The following is a 19,712-nucleotide window of genomic DNA, read 5'->3' as shown; positions in this document are numbered from 1 at the left end:
GCATGATAAAGATATTGAAGTGCATGTAAATTTTAATTTCAGAAATTATATCTGATAAATTCTTAATTCTGATGAAAATTATTTTGCAGTTTGTGTTTTAAGAATATTTTTAATGCTACCTATAAATTTATCTTAACTAGAGCAATAGTATATAAATGTACTTTAACAAAATCTGAGGTAATTTGCAAAACATTGCATATCAGATATTTATGCTAATAGAGTACTAAAACATCCATACTTAAAAAAACATAGTTATTGGTTTGTGAATACATATAATATATCCACAGAAGAATAAAATAGATGGCAAAGAATTCTCTCTGTTGATAACAGATGAAACAAATACTGAGTTCAGTTCTGCTGCACTGAAATGAAAGTGTGCATGAAAAGATATACTGATTTAAAGAGGTTTGTGTCTCCGAGTTAACTTACCTACATTATAGAAATATTAGATTCAAAATAGAAACATTGTTTTTAGCTCTTTTCAACTACTTATGCCAGTTTATAAGAAGCAATAGCAAAAGCTACAGTATAACAACTAGAACACAAAAGTGACATAATTAATAAGTGAGTACAATGTGTATGACACTAGCAGACATCAAAGTGAATACTGATCAAACACAAAAAGAAATTTTAAACCAAAGTTTTAGGAAAGCAAAAAAAAATTGGATACCAAATTTTTGTGTCATTAGTACACGTGCTAACAATTACTGTTAGAGACAAGCACGTTATTTTTACAGCCATAAATGTTTTCATAAAATAATACTCAAGAATACACTTTCATGATAACTGTGAGATGCGATACTTGCTTAGCAGACACTGAATTATGCTATAAGATGGAGCTAAATGACCTGGTACAACAAAGGTTGGATTTTTCTGTTTAAACTTTTATGCCTACAGAAGAGAATGGTATGGTATAGTACCTGAAAACTAGCACAGGAGGCCTTTGAGATGGTCAAAGAGTGGGCAGACAGAGGTTGGAAGGGATGAATATACAAAAGAGCCAGACAAAAATTGCTGAAATTTGTGTTGAAAATATGAATTACACAGAACCACAGCTGAAAGTCATTACCGTTTTTCTTGACAGTCTGTGTTGTGGTACCTTTATTTTGAAGATAAGTGGTTGTATATCAATTATAGGTTATCTTCTCTTTTAACACACAAACAACTATGGATTCTGTCCAGTAATTTTTTTTTTTTTTGCTTCTCTAAGTTATAAATTTATTGATTATAATTCATTTTTTCCCTATAGAAAAGATGTATTTTCAATATTATTAGAAAAATCTAATACTGATGAGTAGTTTTAGAAGTCCAGCTGAGAGAAATTTGGCTGTTAGATTAATATTTTTTTTTACAAAAGACAATTTGGAAGTACTGAAACATTCAATGCTTTTGTGTAAGTGGCAAGAAGCAGTTCATCTCAAAAAAAACCCCAAAACCACACAGCAAAGTAATTTTTAAAATATCAAGTTTCAAAGAGGAAGGGTTATAATTTTCAGTGTTACTGTAACAGGCCGTTGATCACTAATTAGTATTAATTACTAGTAATTATAATATTAATAGTAACTGCTTACATTTATTATATTCAGTAATTTGCTCTCTATTTCTAAAACACAGAAGTCTTTCTTTTGAAATGTTCTGATGACCACAGAAAAAATGTTATAATAATCAAATCTGATCAAGATTTCTTGGTAGCCTATACTAAGGAAAAAAAACTAATTCTAGGAGAGGCAAATTCAATACTGTATGCATGTGAAAAATAATGTGAGTTACACAGTAGTGACTGTGTCCTGATAGTCAGTGACAAATAAAACAACTTTGAGCTCAAGGTGGATGTTAAATTTGACACCATATTATTGATGAAGACAGAAAGACAGTCCCTGTTGTCATAAGTAGAAAATTAGTATATAGAAGCATTTGTAAGTGGTCATACTTCTGTGACTGTCAGTGGAGGATATATCACATGCAGTTCTATCATCTAAATTGTTTTAATAAGGCTGCAAAACAATGAGATTTATGGAAAAACAATGCTTTAAAACTATTTTCTTAAACATATCTATAGATTCCCAAAGTGAAGCCAGTCTACGGGCTATCTCTTTTCCTCAAAAGAAAAAAAAAGGAACAGTTGAATTTCAAATATTTAAATCCGGGTACCAAGAAAATGTTGAAGCCACATTAGCAAGGAAGTGCAAACAATATTATGCACAGTTCTGTGCAGCTGCTTCTTGTGTGTACTACTTATTATACTAGGAGCATTTTCAGAAATTGTTAGGTAATAAAATATGGTGTAATGCCATTTTCCATCAGATCAACAAGGCCAGGTCACATCTGTCCTGTCCTAGTGAATAACTTAATCGGACATTAAATTTCATGAGGATCCACTACTGTGGAATCCAAAACTCCCAAATCCCACAGAAGACTGAAGGCTAGAAAAGTTATTGTGAATTGCTTCTAGTAGTGAATACAGCAAACTTTTTCTACTGATATTCAAAGTCTGGGAAAAAGGATTATATTTCCCAGAGTTGCTATAAATAGTCAAAACATTAAAAAAATAATCAAAGATACAGTTTTTTTCATTGTTAGCTGTTTTCTAAAATACAGAAAGATAGGATTGCAGCCTTCCCTCAGTTTAAGAAATCTTGATATCATTTGAATATATCATTTTAACAGATGTCAAATAGAGTGCTTGAACATAACAGGTCTTCTTTCAAAAAATGCTATGTAAAATTCTATAATTTACTATTGGTTTGTCAATTATTGCAAGAACACTGGTATTGAATTCCTCCTGTTTTGCAGTTGCAATGCCAGAATCAGCTTTCAAAAACTGCATGATCACTGTTAAACTTCCAAACAAAATATAATATAGCTTATTTTTCTTTTATACCCATCACATAAAAAAAATTTGTTTAATACTATCCTGACTTGGCAACTTTATCTTAAACACCTCCTCCTACTCAGTATTATTAACAGAAGACAGGGGCCACTGTTTTAAAGAAAAAATTAATTTAAAACAGATTTAACATAACCGTACTTTTACAGTTACTAAAATGTTAACAAACTACATATTCCAGTAGAATTTTATTCAATGAAATTATTAATCAGCAGCATTTTTGCCATATGATAAGCTGCTTCTTAAAAACATTAAAAAAAAATAAATCTGCCCACAGAGACACGTTTCAATAGACATTTTTATTCTCATGGCAAATTTTATTTTTCTTAAATGGATTTTATAAATGAAAAGTCAGTGTTCTCAATTTGAAGTGGATACTGTTTCCCCAGTGCTTTTAATCTGAGTGTCTAAAGCAATTTATTGCTATAGGTATCTGTTATACTTATGTGAAGATGGAGAAAAGACGAACAGTTTCCAAAGGGCAGCTGATGGGGAAGAGTGAGGTGTTGTTTCTTTCATGCTGATCATACTGCTGCCCCAGGCTAACTACCTGGGGATATGCAGTGATTTGGATAGAGTTCTCCCAGTGAATTGCACTGGCTCCAGCAACGCCTCTCACGCAAGCAGACTGGGCGGTAAAAACAGTTAAACTGGGAATACAGACCTAGGAACTGGAAAGATTTCCTCTAGGTCCAAGGAGGAACTGAGTATCTAAGTATCTATTTATCCAAGAAGGCAAAAGAATTATGCATGGTTAAGATCCCCTGAGGGTTTTTTTGTGTATGTGTTTTGTTTTGTTTTATTTTGTTTTGTTTTCCTGAATTATTAGTATAAAAGTTGGGGGTGGGGAGGGAAGAGACTAAAAAAATTAACTGATTTAGTGTAGATTATGAGGATAACAGAACTGTCAGTTATCAAATTGTGGAAAATGAACTGTTTCTAGCTCACAATATTGGGAAAGTCAACAGGACTGTCAAGTTCTGTCAAACTAGATGTCTTTACTCTCTTGGGAGAGACAAAAGACTGTTCTTTGGCTTCCATCACAGAATTGCATAGAATTTACAGAATTCATAGGCCAATTATGACTACCTACAGAAGTGCATGGAGGGAAAGGAAGGTGCAGACCTACAGTAGTTGTAAGCAGGAGATTTGGAATGGCTACAAATTCTCTCCTATTTCTGATCTGCCACACATACTTTACAGAAGGGCACACAGATTAAAAATGCATTCCACTTTTTACAGGGTGTAAAAATGCCCACTTATAGCTTTTTTTTTTTTTTGCTTAATTGCACCTTACTATGTTACAAGCAACTATCTTCCAACTTACATGGTTTGCATAGTGTTTCCAAGTCTATTCTGTCAATATGCCTTTGTCCAATCATCCTGACAAACCACTGATTCATGCAAGGTTATGTGCTTACAACTAACAAAGGAATTGATTTAGGTAGGCACAAAAACTGAAGCTAAATGAAGGAGTAAAAACAATGCCATTGTAAGGTCCATTTCCATTTGCATGCATCACACTAGAGATAAGGAGTAAGCAGATCTTACATATTCCTTGAATAGCAGGGCTCTGATGGCAAGCAAATAAACACTAGAGCAGCATTAAGGAAAGAGACAATAATCTGTGCTATTATTATGGAATTTACAATTACACCTATTGTTGGTCATTCAAAGTAAATATTTAAATTTTCTTTGAGAAGTTGTACTGACACTTAAATGTGAAATTTTATGACAGAGCCATCGTCAATGAATGTCCTGGTACCTTCCAAAATAGCAGCAGTGACTGCTGCTGATTTCTGGCTAGTGTTATACACCGCAGAGGAAGCAGATAGTGTTGTTAAGGGGGAATGAAGCTAAGCAAAACCAAAAGTAATGTTTTTAACTTCTGTAAGTTATTTGCAGAATATGTGTGCAGTAAACATTAGGTGTTTTCATATGCCTGGGGAATACTGGTTAATAAAAACTTATATGTATAAACCAGAACTAACCCAGGAATCACCTAATTATGTACCAACATACACATCTTTCAAAGAGTTGCTCTTCTTTCACTCAATTTTCACTTTTTCATATTGACATGCATTTAATAGTGTATATCGCATAGTATGATTCACTGTAACAGGACAGAAAATTAATAGAATAGAATAGAATAGAATAGAATAGAATACAATACAATACAATACAATACAATACAATACAATACAATATAATTAATAGAATAGAATAGAATAGAATAGAATAGAATAGAATAGAATAGAATAGAATATATTGGTATCTAAAATCTTTCCCTGCGGGTGGCTCTGTGGCTGTTCATGTTATATTCTTTCAGTCTTTTTACTCACATCCATGTATCAAAGCCATCACTCTTATATTTGGAGTTTTATGGTGAACCTGAGATATTTCAATAACAAAGTAAAATTATGAGCACAAATTAATAATCATGTACTCTGGTAAAGCAGAAGAAGCTTACATAGTAATAAAAAGAACTACCTTCACCATAGGTAATAAGTTCCTTCAGGAGGATGAGGGAGAGAGAAGAGATGAGGGAACCTTTCATTCTCCTGGGTTTTTTTTGCCCCATGTCAGAAAGCCAGTGCATGGTACACATTCAAGAGAACTTGTGAAGAAACTACAATCAGGCAGACAAAGCTCCAACTTTCATGCCTTGCCAGATGAGGTTTGTCCTTGTGGGTGCAGAACCAGACCCAACAGCCAGCTGTCAGGCTGAGAATCAGTCTGCTTCTTTTCAGAAGAGTGTCAAGCAGTGCCAAGCCCTGCAGGCCTGCAATACACCCTACATCAACCTGAACAGCCTTGGTGCAAACTCTGCTGCCACTGATCGCCTTTGCTGCCTTGTAAGTTCTTCCCTGAGGAGCCACTCTCACTCTCAATGCTCTTTGATAATACTTTATCCCCAGAAGTATGGCTGAATTTATAACCCAGATGACAAACATCTGCACGCAGAATTAGCAATAATCTCCAGAACTGAGCTACATGAGTCACACTGCTTGGATCTCACAGCCCTAAGAAGGCTTCAGAGTTATTCTTAGAGAAGCCATTTGTACTTATTGCATAAGAGGAGAAATGAGTTCTAGATAACATATCCTGAATGAAGAGGGAGTATAGCTGAGATAAAACATTACCTTGTTTAACAAATGTAGTTTAGAAACAAAACAAAACAAAAATAAAACCAAACCAAAACAAAACAAAAACAAACCAAGCAAAAACAAACAAAATAAAACAAAAAACGAAACCAACAAAACCCAAACCAACAAACATAAAACCAAACCAAACCAAGCCAAAACAAAACAAAAAGAAGAATAAAACACTAGGGCTTTTTGAACACACTCTGCACTTTATCAATCAACATTTGATTTCTGAGTATAAAAAAGCCATAAGGAAGCAAACATTTAATATGGTTGGCACACTATATATTAAAGCAGTTGGTTGGAATGGTAACATTGTTATGAATATTTATAACAGCTCTACTAGCAGTGCTAGCTAGAAGCAATGAAAGTTGGCACTGCAAAATCTACTGCTCTCAGATGCGACTTTCATACTTATGTACAACATATAAAATAGATTATTGCTGTTTTCCTTTTTTAAAAATATAGTGTCTCTCCTGCTGTTTTCTCCCCATGCACTATCTGAACAATACAGTTTCATCTCTGTGAAGCCACTTATTTGTCCTTCCAGCTGACTATTCAAACAGCAGAAGTTCAAAGTCAGATACTTCCATTAGGGGCTAGTTTTCCACAAGGTAATTAGTCTATTTTATTCCAAACAGTAGCAGTAATTCTACAGAAAAGCTCACATAAATTTTGAAATGTCCAATATAGTTTTATGCTTCTTCAGTATTTAATTTGAACTTTATCTAAACAACCTTTTCCTGCTTTTCATATTTCATTGAAATAAACAGCATCAAAGAACCCTAGGTACATTTCATATTTGCTGTTAAGCATTACTGAGCAGTACAGAAGGTAATGAACAGTAGAATTCTTCATGTAATAAACTAAAAACCTTGCATTCCAAGATCTTATTTAAACAAAAAATATTTTGTTTAAATTCTGATCACGTTATACCTTTACTTATCTTCATACAATGTATCTTAATGGATCTACTAGAATAATATATAATATAAATACACAGTTGCACAGGTATTTAAATGGGAACTACACCAGGACTGGAAATGTACAGTTTATACAAAATGCACAGTTTGGCCAACTGTTCCCCACAGTTGTGTACTTCTTGTAAACAGCACATAGAATCATAGAATATCTCTAGTTGAAAGGCATCCATAAGGATCATGGAATCCATCTCCCTGCCCCTTACAGGACTACCTAAAACTAAATCACATGACTGAGAGAATCATCAAGACATTCCTGGAACTCTAACTGGCTTAATGACTGATCATATTCTCAGAGAAGAACCTTTTCCTAATGACGATACATATATTTAAAATTACTTGAGTACATTTCAGTGTCAAATACCTCAAGCTCATAGTAAAGACCTCTAAAAGTTTGGAGATATTTTCTATAGCTATACTTCCTCTTTTAGTAGACAATAATAAATGTGCAATGTTATAGGAGAGTATGATATATCAGTGCCCTTTAGTCTCTGCCACCCGAAAAAGGTGTACAAGCAGAATATTAAAGAGTCATTGCAATGGTAGGTTGTAACCAGAATTTCTGTATTCATCTTGACAGTTAGGCTGAATATATCTAAAGCCATTAGGCAGCTGTGCAAAATTGGAAATAGAGGATTTTATCTGGTATTTTGTTTAATGATTTTCCTTTTCCAGTGTAGAAAATGGTGGTTAAGGATCACCAAACATCTTAACAGAATCACAGAATGCCTCCACAAAACAACAGAACATTTATACAAAGAATTATTTTTTAATGAAGCAATGCATCACCTGGCAACGGCTATCCCCAAAACAGAAATAACAAGTAGAGTGAAAGCAGCATCTAATGTTTCTTTTATGTTGGTTGCATAAACCAACCAAACCAACATTTTAAAATATTTTTCACATTGAAAATTATTGTACTGATTTTCCAAATAAAGTTTCCCGATGACTGAATGATCTTCAGCCAAAAGGAATCGAACTGGCATCCCAAAGTAGCAAAGGATAGTTAAGACATCAAGTGAAGCCATTAGTCCCTTCTGCTCGGCACTTGTGAGGCCACCCCTAGACTACTGTGTACAGTTGGGGGCTTCAATGTACAAAAAAAAAAAAAAAAAAAGTCTTTGACAAATTTGGAAGAAGTCCAGCAGAGATCTATAGACATTGTGAAAAGATTGCAGCACACAATGTATGAGGAAAGGCAATATTTTTATTTATTTTAGTTAACAGATACTATTAGAATGTAGTTAGAATGTAGAACAGAATCTCCTGTTTTGTTTTCTCATTACTGGTTGGCTACTGTCTACCTTGCAGGCTGATTTAGTATCACTGTTTGGTTTCTTCCTCACCTCCAAGCCTTTAAAATCCCTTTTTCACACTCAGTTCTTCTTTTCCTGCAGGCAGCTCCATCTGTCACAGTGAGTAATTATCTTTGTCATTTTCTCCTACTCATGTGTCCTCTTTTCCTACACCTTTTCAGCAGACATTGTATAGATGACTTCTGCCTCTTTTAACTGTTTTATTATCCGCAAATACAAGCATGAACAACAGTGTCAACTGGATGTAGCACTCTGCATTCTACAGTACTTTTACTCAGAAGTAAAATACAGGACACAAAGAAATTTCTGCAAACTTTCACATTACATTTTTATGTTGTGTTTTCTCTTTTGTGTGTGTGTGTGTTTGTTATATTTAGTGTCTCTGTGCACCTGGATGGGCAGGAGAATTTTGCCAATTTGCTGAAAATGCATGTTTAATTTACCCAAATAGTTGTCCTGATGGAGCAACTTGCGTTGATATGAGCCACTTGAGACAGCAACCTTCATTTCAGTGTTTGTGTCCTCATGATTTCACAGGTAAGGCATACACAAATCATGTAAAAGTTTATAGTTTAATTTCCTTTAAAATATTAAAGTATAGGAGTGCTGAATTTTCAAAAATAAGGAATAGAGAAGTGTTTGGAGGAGTTATCACTTCTCCGTGTTTTCTGACCTTTGCTCTGATGCCTACACAGTCTAAATCAAACTCAGGTTACTTTTGAAGCTTCCACATGGAAGTTATAGTAAGAATAGATCTAGAGTAGGCTTCAGCTTTGGTTTAAGAGACTAAGCATATGTCTACATGTAGAAGTTCTGCATGTGAGCTAGATGTCTGCCTTCTCATTATAGTTCCTGGAGATCAAATTAATGAAAGCAATGGACCCCAGGGAGTTTGTTAGTTTGTTATCAACCTATATTTGTTCAGATATCTTTAGCTATCTTTCTGAGAGCTGAATCCCAGTTCCTATTTAATTTCTTGGTGGGCTACAAATGACTTATGCAACTGAATTTGGGGTGGGGTTAACAGATTCATTTTACTTGTCTTTAGAAGTCTAAAGTAATGTGAGACAGAGTAAACAAGTCTTCAAGGCTCTCTGTGTCATCAGTGAGTAAGAGTTTGCAGAGAGAAATTAAAACCACCTGCGTAAGACATCTGTTAGTGGTTGGAATATTCCAGGAATGCACAACGTAATAATGAAACAAAAGTCTGACAGGATATAGTAAAAAGCAACAAATATATGCATTTAATACAATTTAACTGTACTAAGCACTGAGTTATGACTGAGTTCAAGCATGACTTCAGTGTTCAGGGACGTCTTAATATAAACCCAAGATTCTTTCCTTTGTGGGATCTCATTATTACAGGTTCCTTATATTGTAGTACAGGGTTTTTTTCACTTTATTTTTAAATAGTAAGTTACTCCTTCACTATTTTTTTGATAGCATTTTTTGTTTATAATTGTTTATTTCATTTGTGTGCTTGGGAAGGGAGGTAAGGGTCAGAAGGAAAGACAATGCAGTGATAATTTTGGCATGTTTACTTGATTCTGAATTAAATAGCATCTGCAACCAGAAAGGCTATTGCAATTTCACATCTAATTGTTCTTAATTATGTTTATAAATTATAAACACTACAGCTGCAGCCTTTGCATTAACATCTAAATCATATTTGGAGCAGATTTATCTTATGGAAAAGAAAGTATGATATTATGTAACATTCTCAGCTGTGAAAAGCAGAATTTTGATTTAAAAAGTAATAAAATAATTTCCTTTTGGTTGAAGAAACTCGGCATATACACACAAGTGCAATTTTAAACTACATTTCTTATTTCTGTTTCTATGTAAATACATTTTGGATCATTGACTCCATGTGTTTGGTTTAAACTCTCAAAGGAGAAAACAAGGAGGTTATAAAATATAGTTATTTTTGTTGAATAGATGTCATGACTTCTGTGCTTTTTAGTTATTTCTACAGTTAGTTCCTTATTTTCCTTTTTCTTATTTTCTTCTCTGAAAGTGGATAAAACCCATTGTATCTACAACAGTGCATGTAAGTAACAGCTTATGACATTGAAATGAAACAAGCCATGTCAGCAGTTTCTCAGATCTTGCACAGTAGGCCAATTGTCCTTGAAGAAGCTTCCTCTAATTAGTCACTATTTTTCCTTGTGTTTAGAGTGATAATATTGACAGGAATTGATTAGGCATGTTAGACACTTAACTTAGTTGGTAGAATAGTCGTTTAATTAAAATAATCTTCCGACTGCTAAAATGAACTGCACCCAAGCAAACTCAGGAAAGGGAATTTGAAGTACTATTTCAATTACATACTTTTTCCTCATCTTCAAACTTTCCTTTTAGAAGAATCATTAAGATCATTCACAGATTTATCCACAGTTTATTTTTTTTCTTTCTCTCTTTTACTGGGTTGAGAAAAGGTTGAAAATTTCTACACAGAATCACAGAATGTTAGGGATTGGAAGGGACCTCAAAAGATCATTTAGCCCAGTCACCCTGCCAGAGCAGGAACACCTAGATGAGGTTACACAGGAAGGCATCCAGACAGGTTTTGAATGTCTTCAGAGCAGGAGACTCCACAACCTCCCTGGGCAGCCTGTTCCAGTATTCTGTTACCCTCACTGAGAAGAAATTTCTTCTCAAATTAAAGTGGAACCTCTTGTTATTCCAGTTTGAACCCATTACTCCTTGTCCTACCATTGGTTGTCACTGGGAAGAGCCTGACTCCATCCTCGTGACACTCACCCTTTATATATTTGTAAACATTAACAAGGTCACGCCTCAGTCTCCTCTTCTCCAAACTAAAGAGACCCAGCTCCCTCAGCCTTTCCTCATAAGGGAGTCGCTCCACTCCCTTATCATCTTTATTGCCCTGTGCTGGACTCTCTCCAGCAGTTCCCTGTCCTTCTCGAACTGAGGGGCCCAGAACTGGACACAATATTCCAGGTGTGGTCTCACCAGTGCAGAGTAGAGGGGAAGGAGAACCTCTCTCCACCTACTAACCACCCCCCTTCTAATACACCCAAGGATGCCATTTGCCTTCTTGGCCACAAGGGCACAGTGCTGGCTCATGGTCATCCTGCTGCCCACCAGGACCCCCAGGTCCCTTTCCCCTACACTGCTCTCTAATAGGTTGTTCCCGATCCTATATTGGAAACTGGGGTTGTTCCTACCCAGATGCAATACTCTACACTTTCCCTTGGTATATTGCATGGTACATGGGAAATTAATAGAAACAGATCTGGATGAAGCTTGGACTATTGAATTATGTAAGTGGTTTGAAACAGTCTCCTGTAGCAGGAATCTCTGGTCCCATCATAGCTAATGTCCCAGAAAAGAAGATATGGGATATCAAAGGGTACATGTACATGTAAGACAACTTTTGAAGTCTGAGGTAAAAACAGTTTAATAGGGAAAGAAAAAGCTGCACACACAAGCTAAGCAAAATAGAAATTCATTAATTACTTGCTATTTACAGCAGGTCTTCAGCCATCTCCAGAATATTTGGGGAAGCTCTCTATTTCACATTGAAGAACAGTGGAAGACATAAATCTCAAAACTCCAATAGACAAAAAGAACAACATTTCTTCTACAGCTCTATTCCTTCTTTCAAAGGTAAAGGAGTTTTGTAGCATCATGAGAGGTCCCTATATCACAGGGATTACACAGCAGTATATGTCTCAGCAATACATGCTTTGTTCATTGCACTTTATGCGTTATTACCATTGTCACCTTTGAGAGAGAAATTGTTAGTGCACACAGATTCTAAACATCAATGACCATGGACCGCAATAATGGAATAAAAGTCACTTGCTAAGTATTACTAGAGGAATTCACTCAAAATACTTATCTTCACTAAATGAAGAAAAAGATAAAAGCTCACTGCTTTGAAAAGTATTCAATTTTCTGTTAAAGAAGAAATTTCAGTGATAACTGGTGGAAAGCAAAAAATAACAACCTGTAGCGGTTTAATCGAAGCAGATAGCTAAGCTCCACACAGGTACTTGCTCACGCTCCCCCGATGGGTTGTGGGAGTAAAAGCGAGAAAACTTGTAGGTTGCAACAAAGACAGCTTAATAGGTAAAACAAAAGCTGTGCACACAAGCAAAGCAAAACAAAGATTCATTCACTACTTCCCATCAACAGGCAGGTGTTCAGCCACCTCCAGGAAAGCAGGGCTCCATCATGGATAGCCGTTACTTGAGGAGACAAACACCATAACTGAACATCAGGGAGAATTGGTCTGCTGTGCAAAACCTGGGGAATTGCTGACACGGATTATTTCATTTCAACATCCCATCTGTGTCTCCTCACAATATTTTTTGTACATCCCACCTTCTCATTGGCAAGCCAGTATAAGAAGCTGAAAAGTCCTTGACTGCTTAGCAGAAGCATCAGTGTGTTATTAACATTATTCTCATACTAAATACAAACCACAACACTATACCAGATACTAGGAAGAAAATTTACTCTATCCCAGCCAGAACTAGGACACAACCAAAGTAATTCAATCTCTAGTACTCTTAATCTAGAAATATTTCTTGCTGTTTAAAATGCCTTTTAGAACAGGGAGTGGCTGAATAGTATTGGTTAGGGTGAAAGGCAAATGGTTTTAGCCAGAGCACAGTTCCTTGCAGTGATCTCTTACCTAAGAAGATACCAAGATGAATTACATTAAAACATCTGGAGCATTCCACTTTACTAACCAAGACAAAATAATAAAGGAGTAGGCAGTCCAAAAATAAAAATAACATAGTAAACCATACTGCTATAATATCTAATTTGAAGCAGATGATAAACTCTAGAACACTAAGCGAGGGCTAATGAATGATGTTGTACCATACTTGTGGGAATGCCAGGCAGACTACAACCAACAGCAGTTTAAATCAACAATTTTTCTCAGGTCTTGTTTTCCACAAGAAAAAGTATGACTACTGAAATTTTTATGCTGGCAATACTTTTTTTTTTCTTTCACATGCAAAAATTTCTTGAAAAGCCAAAAGACTGTGAAAATATTCTACCTGATATTTCAAAGAAAAATATCAGTATCTAAGTTCAGCTGCTTTTAAAATGGAACAAAGTGTTTCCAGTGCACAGGGATATTAATGACTATGTTAATAGTTATTAAAATTCCAGTTTCCAGTTTAAGTTTCTGTACAGAGAATATATTTAGCCCTTATGAATAAGAAAGAATTTTTAAAGAATTCTTACCCATTGAGAGTAGCTCATATAACATGGTTAACTTAAAGATGCTGTAGTTTGTTAAGAAGCATAGATATCATCAGTGTCTATGGATTTATAAGTAAATGATTGCGTAAAGTTCTCGATTGAAAGAGGTGCTTAAAAATGTACCGTTAAACCTGAAACATAAAATACTGTAATTGGCTACATCTGTTCACAAACTCCAAAAATTACTTTCATCCACCTCTGTCAAACTCCCTAATTTATTCTCAGGAGTTTTCCAAAACTCTATCAATTTACTTTAGCTTGTCTATCTCTTCTGGCTTTACATCTATTGATGTCTATTCTTTCCTTATTTACTCATTCAAAGTAAAACCTAAAAGAAATCTAAGATCTTTTCTCCATGGATAGTTTCATGGGTCTCTCATAGCGAACATCAATGCCTTATTCATTCTCATTACCCAACACATAAATCAGCTGTAAGTGACAAGCGAAACTACAAATTTGCAGCTTTCTTTAAGCATCTGGAGAGGCAGCTGGAGAGATAGTGTACATTCAAATAGCTGTATATCATCCCCCAAAATCATCAAATTATCAATAAGAATCAGGAGGAAAGTATTAATACACCTTTTATGTAAATTCAGTCAAAAAGCCTTCAGAACATATTGTTTGAAGCAGTTTAAAAAGTTGATGATCTATAATAGCCATAGAGACATTTGTTCTGCACCTTAGCTGAGCCTGTGTTGATTAGCTCAACCAAGTACAGCATTTCAGACCTTACCTAGGTAGAAAAGTTATCGAAAGCACTATAAAATCACTTGTCACACTAATGGGTTTAAAACATGATGTGTAGTATATTTTTAAATATAGTGTGTTTAAAAATAGAAAATGCATTGGAGAGATGAACAACAGTGTCATGTAGACCTACTGACTATTTTTCTTACACAGCAGATCTTTGTAGCTGTATTTTATTTCTTTAAAAGGTCTTAGTCTTACATGTTTTAGCTCCTGAAATCTTTCTATGTAGTGGAAGTGTCCAAGTTGGGATTTATTGTTTCTGAAGAAAATGTCATGAATACATCTATGTAGAAAACCATGTTCAAGTAAACCAGTCTACCACAGTATTCTTATACTAACATGAACTCAACTTTCCTCTTTAAAGTACGGATAATCGTGCATAACCATGTATTGCCTACTTTTTCTCATACACAGTGTACCACATCATTTGCTGACAGGGTCCACTTTATCTCCACTGAAGCTATAATAGTATTATGCTATGAACATATGAACTAAATCTTGAAGGCTTTCTTATGCTGTTCCTCAAGCTCTGTGTTCAATAGTTGTTCCTTCTAAAAACAAACAAACAAACAGAAACTAAACCACACCAAATAACTCTGAAATACTATACACAATACTACAATGTGACAAACTGAAGGCATAGTTTCATTTGTGTTATTGTGGTCTGCTATTGATGTATATTTTTTCCTGTGACATAGGCAGTCTCCCTAGGCATTGTAAAAATCTATCCACTTTTTTTTCAACCTGTATTACATTGAAAACCTACATTCAGCAACAACTTCTATATCTTGGTCTTCACTCTGGGACATTCTCTCTCTGAATAGCTCAGATTTACTTTTAATTTTTCTGAAATATACTTCCTTCCATTGCTATTTCCTGAGATATATCTGACTTTTGAAATATATTATTTTGAAATATTTAACTTCGTTAGATCTGTTCGTATTATACCTTTTGATTTAGTATTTGGCACCAATTTAGTATAAACTCTGTATGTGATTAAAGATTTGTTTAATCTGCTTTTCAGATAATTAATAACATTGATAACATAATTGATAACAACATTAAATAACATTAGAACTAGCATCAATCTTTGGAAAATTTGGGCTGCCACCCCCATACACTGTCATTCATCTTTACTCCTGGTTTATAATCCATCTCACCCTGTTCTCAATCCAGAATTCTTGTATCTAAATAATGAGTCAATTTGCCAAGAAATTTTTATAAAACTTAAAACCACCACCTTTCTGGAACCCGAAGTGGGACATTCATGCCTCTTATTGCAAACTATTCTTCTTGGCCAATACAAACCAGAGAATAGTGTGATTTAGGAACAAAAATTTGGTTGTGCAACTAAGGCTGGCAGGTTTGGTACCCACAATAGGCTGCTGTTGGCCATATCATGGTTGTGCTAAGGGCACTGAGCAATATCCTGATGTTATGCGTTCTTTAGGCAACCTCAAACAGTCTTTCATCAGGAGGTATTCCGTACTGGACTGTATGAACTCTTGCACCTTAAGAATGATCTGTACAATTCAGCACAAGGAAGTGTAGCCCAGTATTTCAGTACTGTTTCAGTACAGTAAAATATTACTTCTAAAAAATGGTAAACTTTATTTCACCTTCCTTTGGGAAGAAAGTATTGTGTATAGAGATAAGTGAATATAGATTATTTTGTATAAAAGAAGAATCTGTGAGGGTGATACTGAGTACAGAAGTAGACTAGAGCACAGAATGTAAGGGCAGACTGATAGACCATAAAAAGGAGTAGAAAAAAAAAAGTATAATGTCTGACATACTCTGAAATCAACAACAAATTCTGTTATCAACTAGTAAAGTTAGTCTGTAATCTTATGATATTCCTCCAAGTAAAGAAGTACCATTATCCTTTTCTCATAGGAGGGGCATTGATATGCAGAGAGACGAAAATCCTAATTAGCTTTTCCTAATTTTAGATAGCTCCAGTTGAAGATGGAAAATGTCTAATGAAGCCAGGAACTAAACTAATTTGTATCCTAACATTAAAAAATAAAAATGTATCTATTTGAAAGATCTTTGACAGTTGGGCCTGTGTTGATCTGCATCCATTTCAAGAAAGCTAGATGCAAGCTCCAGTTTAATGAGATTTTAAATGGAAAGTATAGAAGATTTCTTTGAGAACATTGTGTGTTTTGATCACATTTTACCCTGACTTTTTATGTCAGGGTGTGGAGTAAGTGCACTGAAATGCACATATATGATTGTAAATGATCTATTAATATATTTATAACAAACAAACAAGCAAAATCCCTCCTACCTATTAAAGTATTAATCTTTCAGATTACCAAATGAGAGAAAAAAATAGCAGCTAAGATGGAAGTTAATCAGTTTATATAATGAACTTCTGTGGAATGACTACATGTGTGATTGAGTAGGCAGGGGGCTTGTATTCAATGAACCACATGCAATTTTACTTATGTTCTAGGAATGAAAGCCTGAATGTTTGGATGTTTGACATTCATCTTGCTAAAAACTATTTTTCTATTTGACATTTCACCTGACTTGTGCTGGAACTGAGTATTACTCTGTCTCTCAAGCATGTTTGAGATAATCCAAGAAAAATTAAAAAAAAAAAAAAAAAAAAAAAGAGAGAAATGTTTGCATTAACAATGCAACCACCTGTGTTTTTAAAGTAAACAAAAATAAGAACCAAGGTAAATATTTTCTTGCTGATCTTAGTTAGATTGTTTCTTTGCTAATGACCTTCATGTAGAGGCTCCCAACCAGCCAATCATATGAGAACTCTCTTCCCATTTCCATGCTACACAAAGTAGGTTCACTCAAATTTGAGAGAACAGTAATCTCTCATAGCATTTTATCTACCTCTGCAAATGCATGGTTGTTTATGCTTTTTTTTCTTAAAAACCAATAACTTAGTTTTTGTGAATATCATTAGGAAGTCCTCATTTCAACAATGTAAAAGTAAGTTGAGTAGTGTGCTTTCTTAAACAGATTTACCCTATAGGTGATTTGAGATAGCTGAACACATCCTGCTGAATTTCCTACAAAAACTCAAATGTGACTGAAAAAATATTCTTTTGAGATTTTTATAATTAAGCAAAAAAAATACAAAACAGACATCATTTGGCAATTGGGAAAATGGGAAAAACTGCAAAACTAACTTTAAAAAAAAAAAAATTGGAAATCTGTATGATTTTCCATAACCTGAGACAGTTTTTCTTGGGCTCGTACAAACCATTCGTTATTTTTAAAATCTGAATTTTTTGTTGAAGTTGAAGTTCTACACCACCTGGGCTCATAGCAATGGTAGAGGAAGAACTAGTATATCCAGAGAGGATGTCTGGCTAAAGAAGAGACTCATTTCGGAGAGTTACAGATTTGAGATAGCTGTTGGTACAGCTGTGAGCAAACTGCCTTCCTGTAATACCTAATTCTTTGATTCTCTTGTCAACGCTGAAATTAATCCAATAAGCACCCACACAGAAACGTTGGTGTTCTATTAGTTGCATCCTTGCAACTTGGAGAGTTTTTATGGGACAGGTAGGGGATCTGTGGGATCCAGAGGGTAGAGGAACCTGCAAGTATGGAGTAGTTTATCCAGGCTAGGCAGGATGCTTGTTCTGGAAGTTTCTCTCTGTGAGTTTCCCTCTGAAGTTTCTCTCTCTATGAGTGGTTGTTCTGTATTTCTTCATATTTCACATATGATTGACTGATTCCATTCAGACAAGGAGGAGTTTAAAAGAGAATGGAAGGGGATAAAACTAGAGGAAATTTCTCTGTTCCAGGCATGAAAAATGTTTTGCATATTCTTCTAGTATCCTGGTTTGTTTTTCTTTTATGAACAGATTTTGTAGTGAGACATATGAAGGGCTCTTGGACTGGCAACAAAACAAACAACCAGTCCACACTCCACACCTCCCCTGACTCCCCGAGAGACTAAGAGATTATTTGAAAGAGAAACCTGCAAAAGACTTCACCAAGAGCTGAATTGTTAAGGCAAGATTTCCAGCTAAATCCTGGAGGCAGTTAAGAGAAAGGACAGATAATCTATTAGATGGTCAAAAGTCAAATTGTATGTTCTAGAATAAGGAGTTAATTTAAGAACCAAGGTTAATAAAATACATCTCAAACAAATTTAAAGACATTCTGCAAAAAGTAGCTCAGCTAAAAGACTCTGTTTAAACAACAAATACAAAGAAACTTTCAGGAAGGACTCTTCCTAAGAGTACTTGAATGATTCATTTCATTCTAAACCAGGAGAAGGTGAAAATTTAACTGCATATTTAACATTTGAGAATATGTGCCCATGTTTATAATTCATAGAATTGTAGAGTCATAGAATCATGGAATCATATAATAGTTTAGGTTGGAAAAGACCTTTAAGACCATTGAGTCTAACCATTAACCTAGCATTGCCAAGTCTACCTCTAAACTGTGTCCCTAAGAACATCATCTATGTGTCTTTTAAACACCTCCAGGGATGGTGAATCAACCACTTCCCTGAGCAGCCTGTTCCAATGCATGACAACCCTTTCAGTGAAGAAGTTTTTCCTAATATCCAGTCTAAACTGCCCCTGGTGCAACCTGAAGCCATTTCCTTTCATCCGATCTCTTCTTACTTGGGAGAAGACACCACCACCTTCCATGATACAAACTCCTTTCACTTAGTTGCAGAGAGTGATGTCTTCCCTCAGCCTCCTTTTTTCCAGGCTAAGTAGCCCCAGTTCCCTCAGCCACTCCTTATTAGGCTCCTCCAGACCCTTCACCAGCTTCATTGCCCTTCTCTGAACTCACTCCAGCACCTCAATCTCTTTCTTGTAGTGAGGGGCCTAAAACTGAACCCAGTGTTTGAGGTGCGACCTCACCACTGCTAAGCACAGGGGGACAATCCTCTCCCTAGTCCTGCTGGCCACACTATTTCTGATACAAACCGTGATGTTGTTGGCCTTCTTGGCCACCTGGGCATACTGCTGGCTGTTCAGTTGGCTGTCAACCAATACCCACAGGTCATTTTCTGCCAGGCAGCTTTCCAGCCACTCTTTCCTGAGCCTGTAGCACTGTCAGGGGTTGTTGTGACCCAAGTGCAGGACCTGGCACTTTGCCTTGTTAAACCTCATACAATTGGCCTCAGTCTAATGATCTTGCCAGTCCAGATCCCTCTATATGGCCTTCCTACCCTCAAGCAGACCAATACTCCTGCCCAATTGGGGTCATCTTCAAACTTACTGAGGGTGCACTTGATCTCCTCATCCAGATCATTGATAAAGACATTAAACAGAACTGGCCCCAATACTGATTCCTGGGGCCCAGCATTGTGACCAGCCATCAACTGGATTTGGCTCCATTCACCACAACTCTTTGGGCCTGACTGACTATCGAGACAGTACTT

General features: G+C 35.6%; 1 protein-coding gene across 1 annotated transcript in view; it reads left to right on the top strand.

Annotated features, from left to right (window-relative positions):
• The window catches only part of EYS (eyes shut homolog), an 870,368-nt gene that overhangs the window by 149,408 nt on the left and 701,248 nt on the right, over nt 1–19,712 (top strand). The window contains exon 7 of the mRNA XM_065056200.1: nt 8,707–8,866. Coding sequence (XP_064912272.1) covers nt 8,707–8,866 — 160 coding nt within the window. The remainder of the gene's footprint in view (nt 1–8,706; nt 8,867–19,712) is intronic.

The sequence above is a fragment of the Columba livia genome, chromosome 3 (genome assembly GCF_036013475.1).
Source record: "Columba livia isolate bColLiv1 breed racing homer chromosome 3, bColLiv1.pat.W.v2, whole genome shotgun sequence".
In the NCBI taxonomy this organism is placed as follows: domain Eukaryota; kingdom Metazoa; phylum Chordata; class Aves; order Columbiformes; family Columbidae; genus Columba; species Columba livia.
The sequence above is the reverse complement of the archived record's forward strand: the minus strand, read 5'-3'. Positions and strand labels throughout refer to the sequence as shown.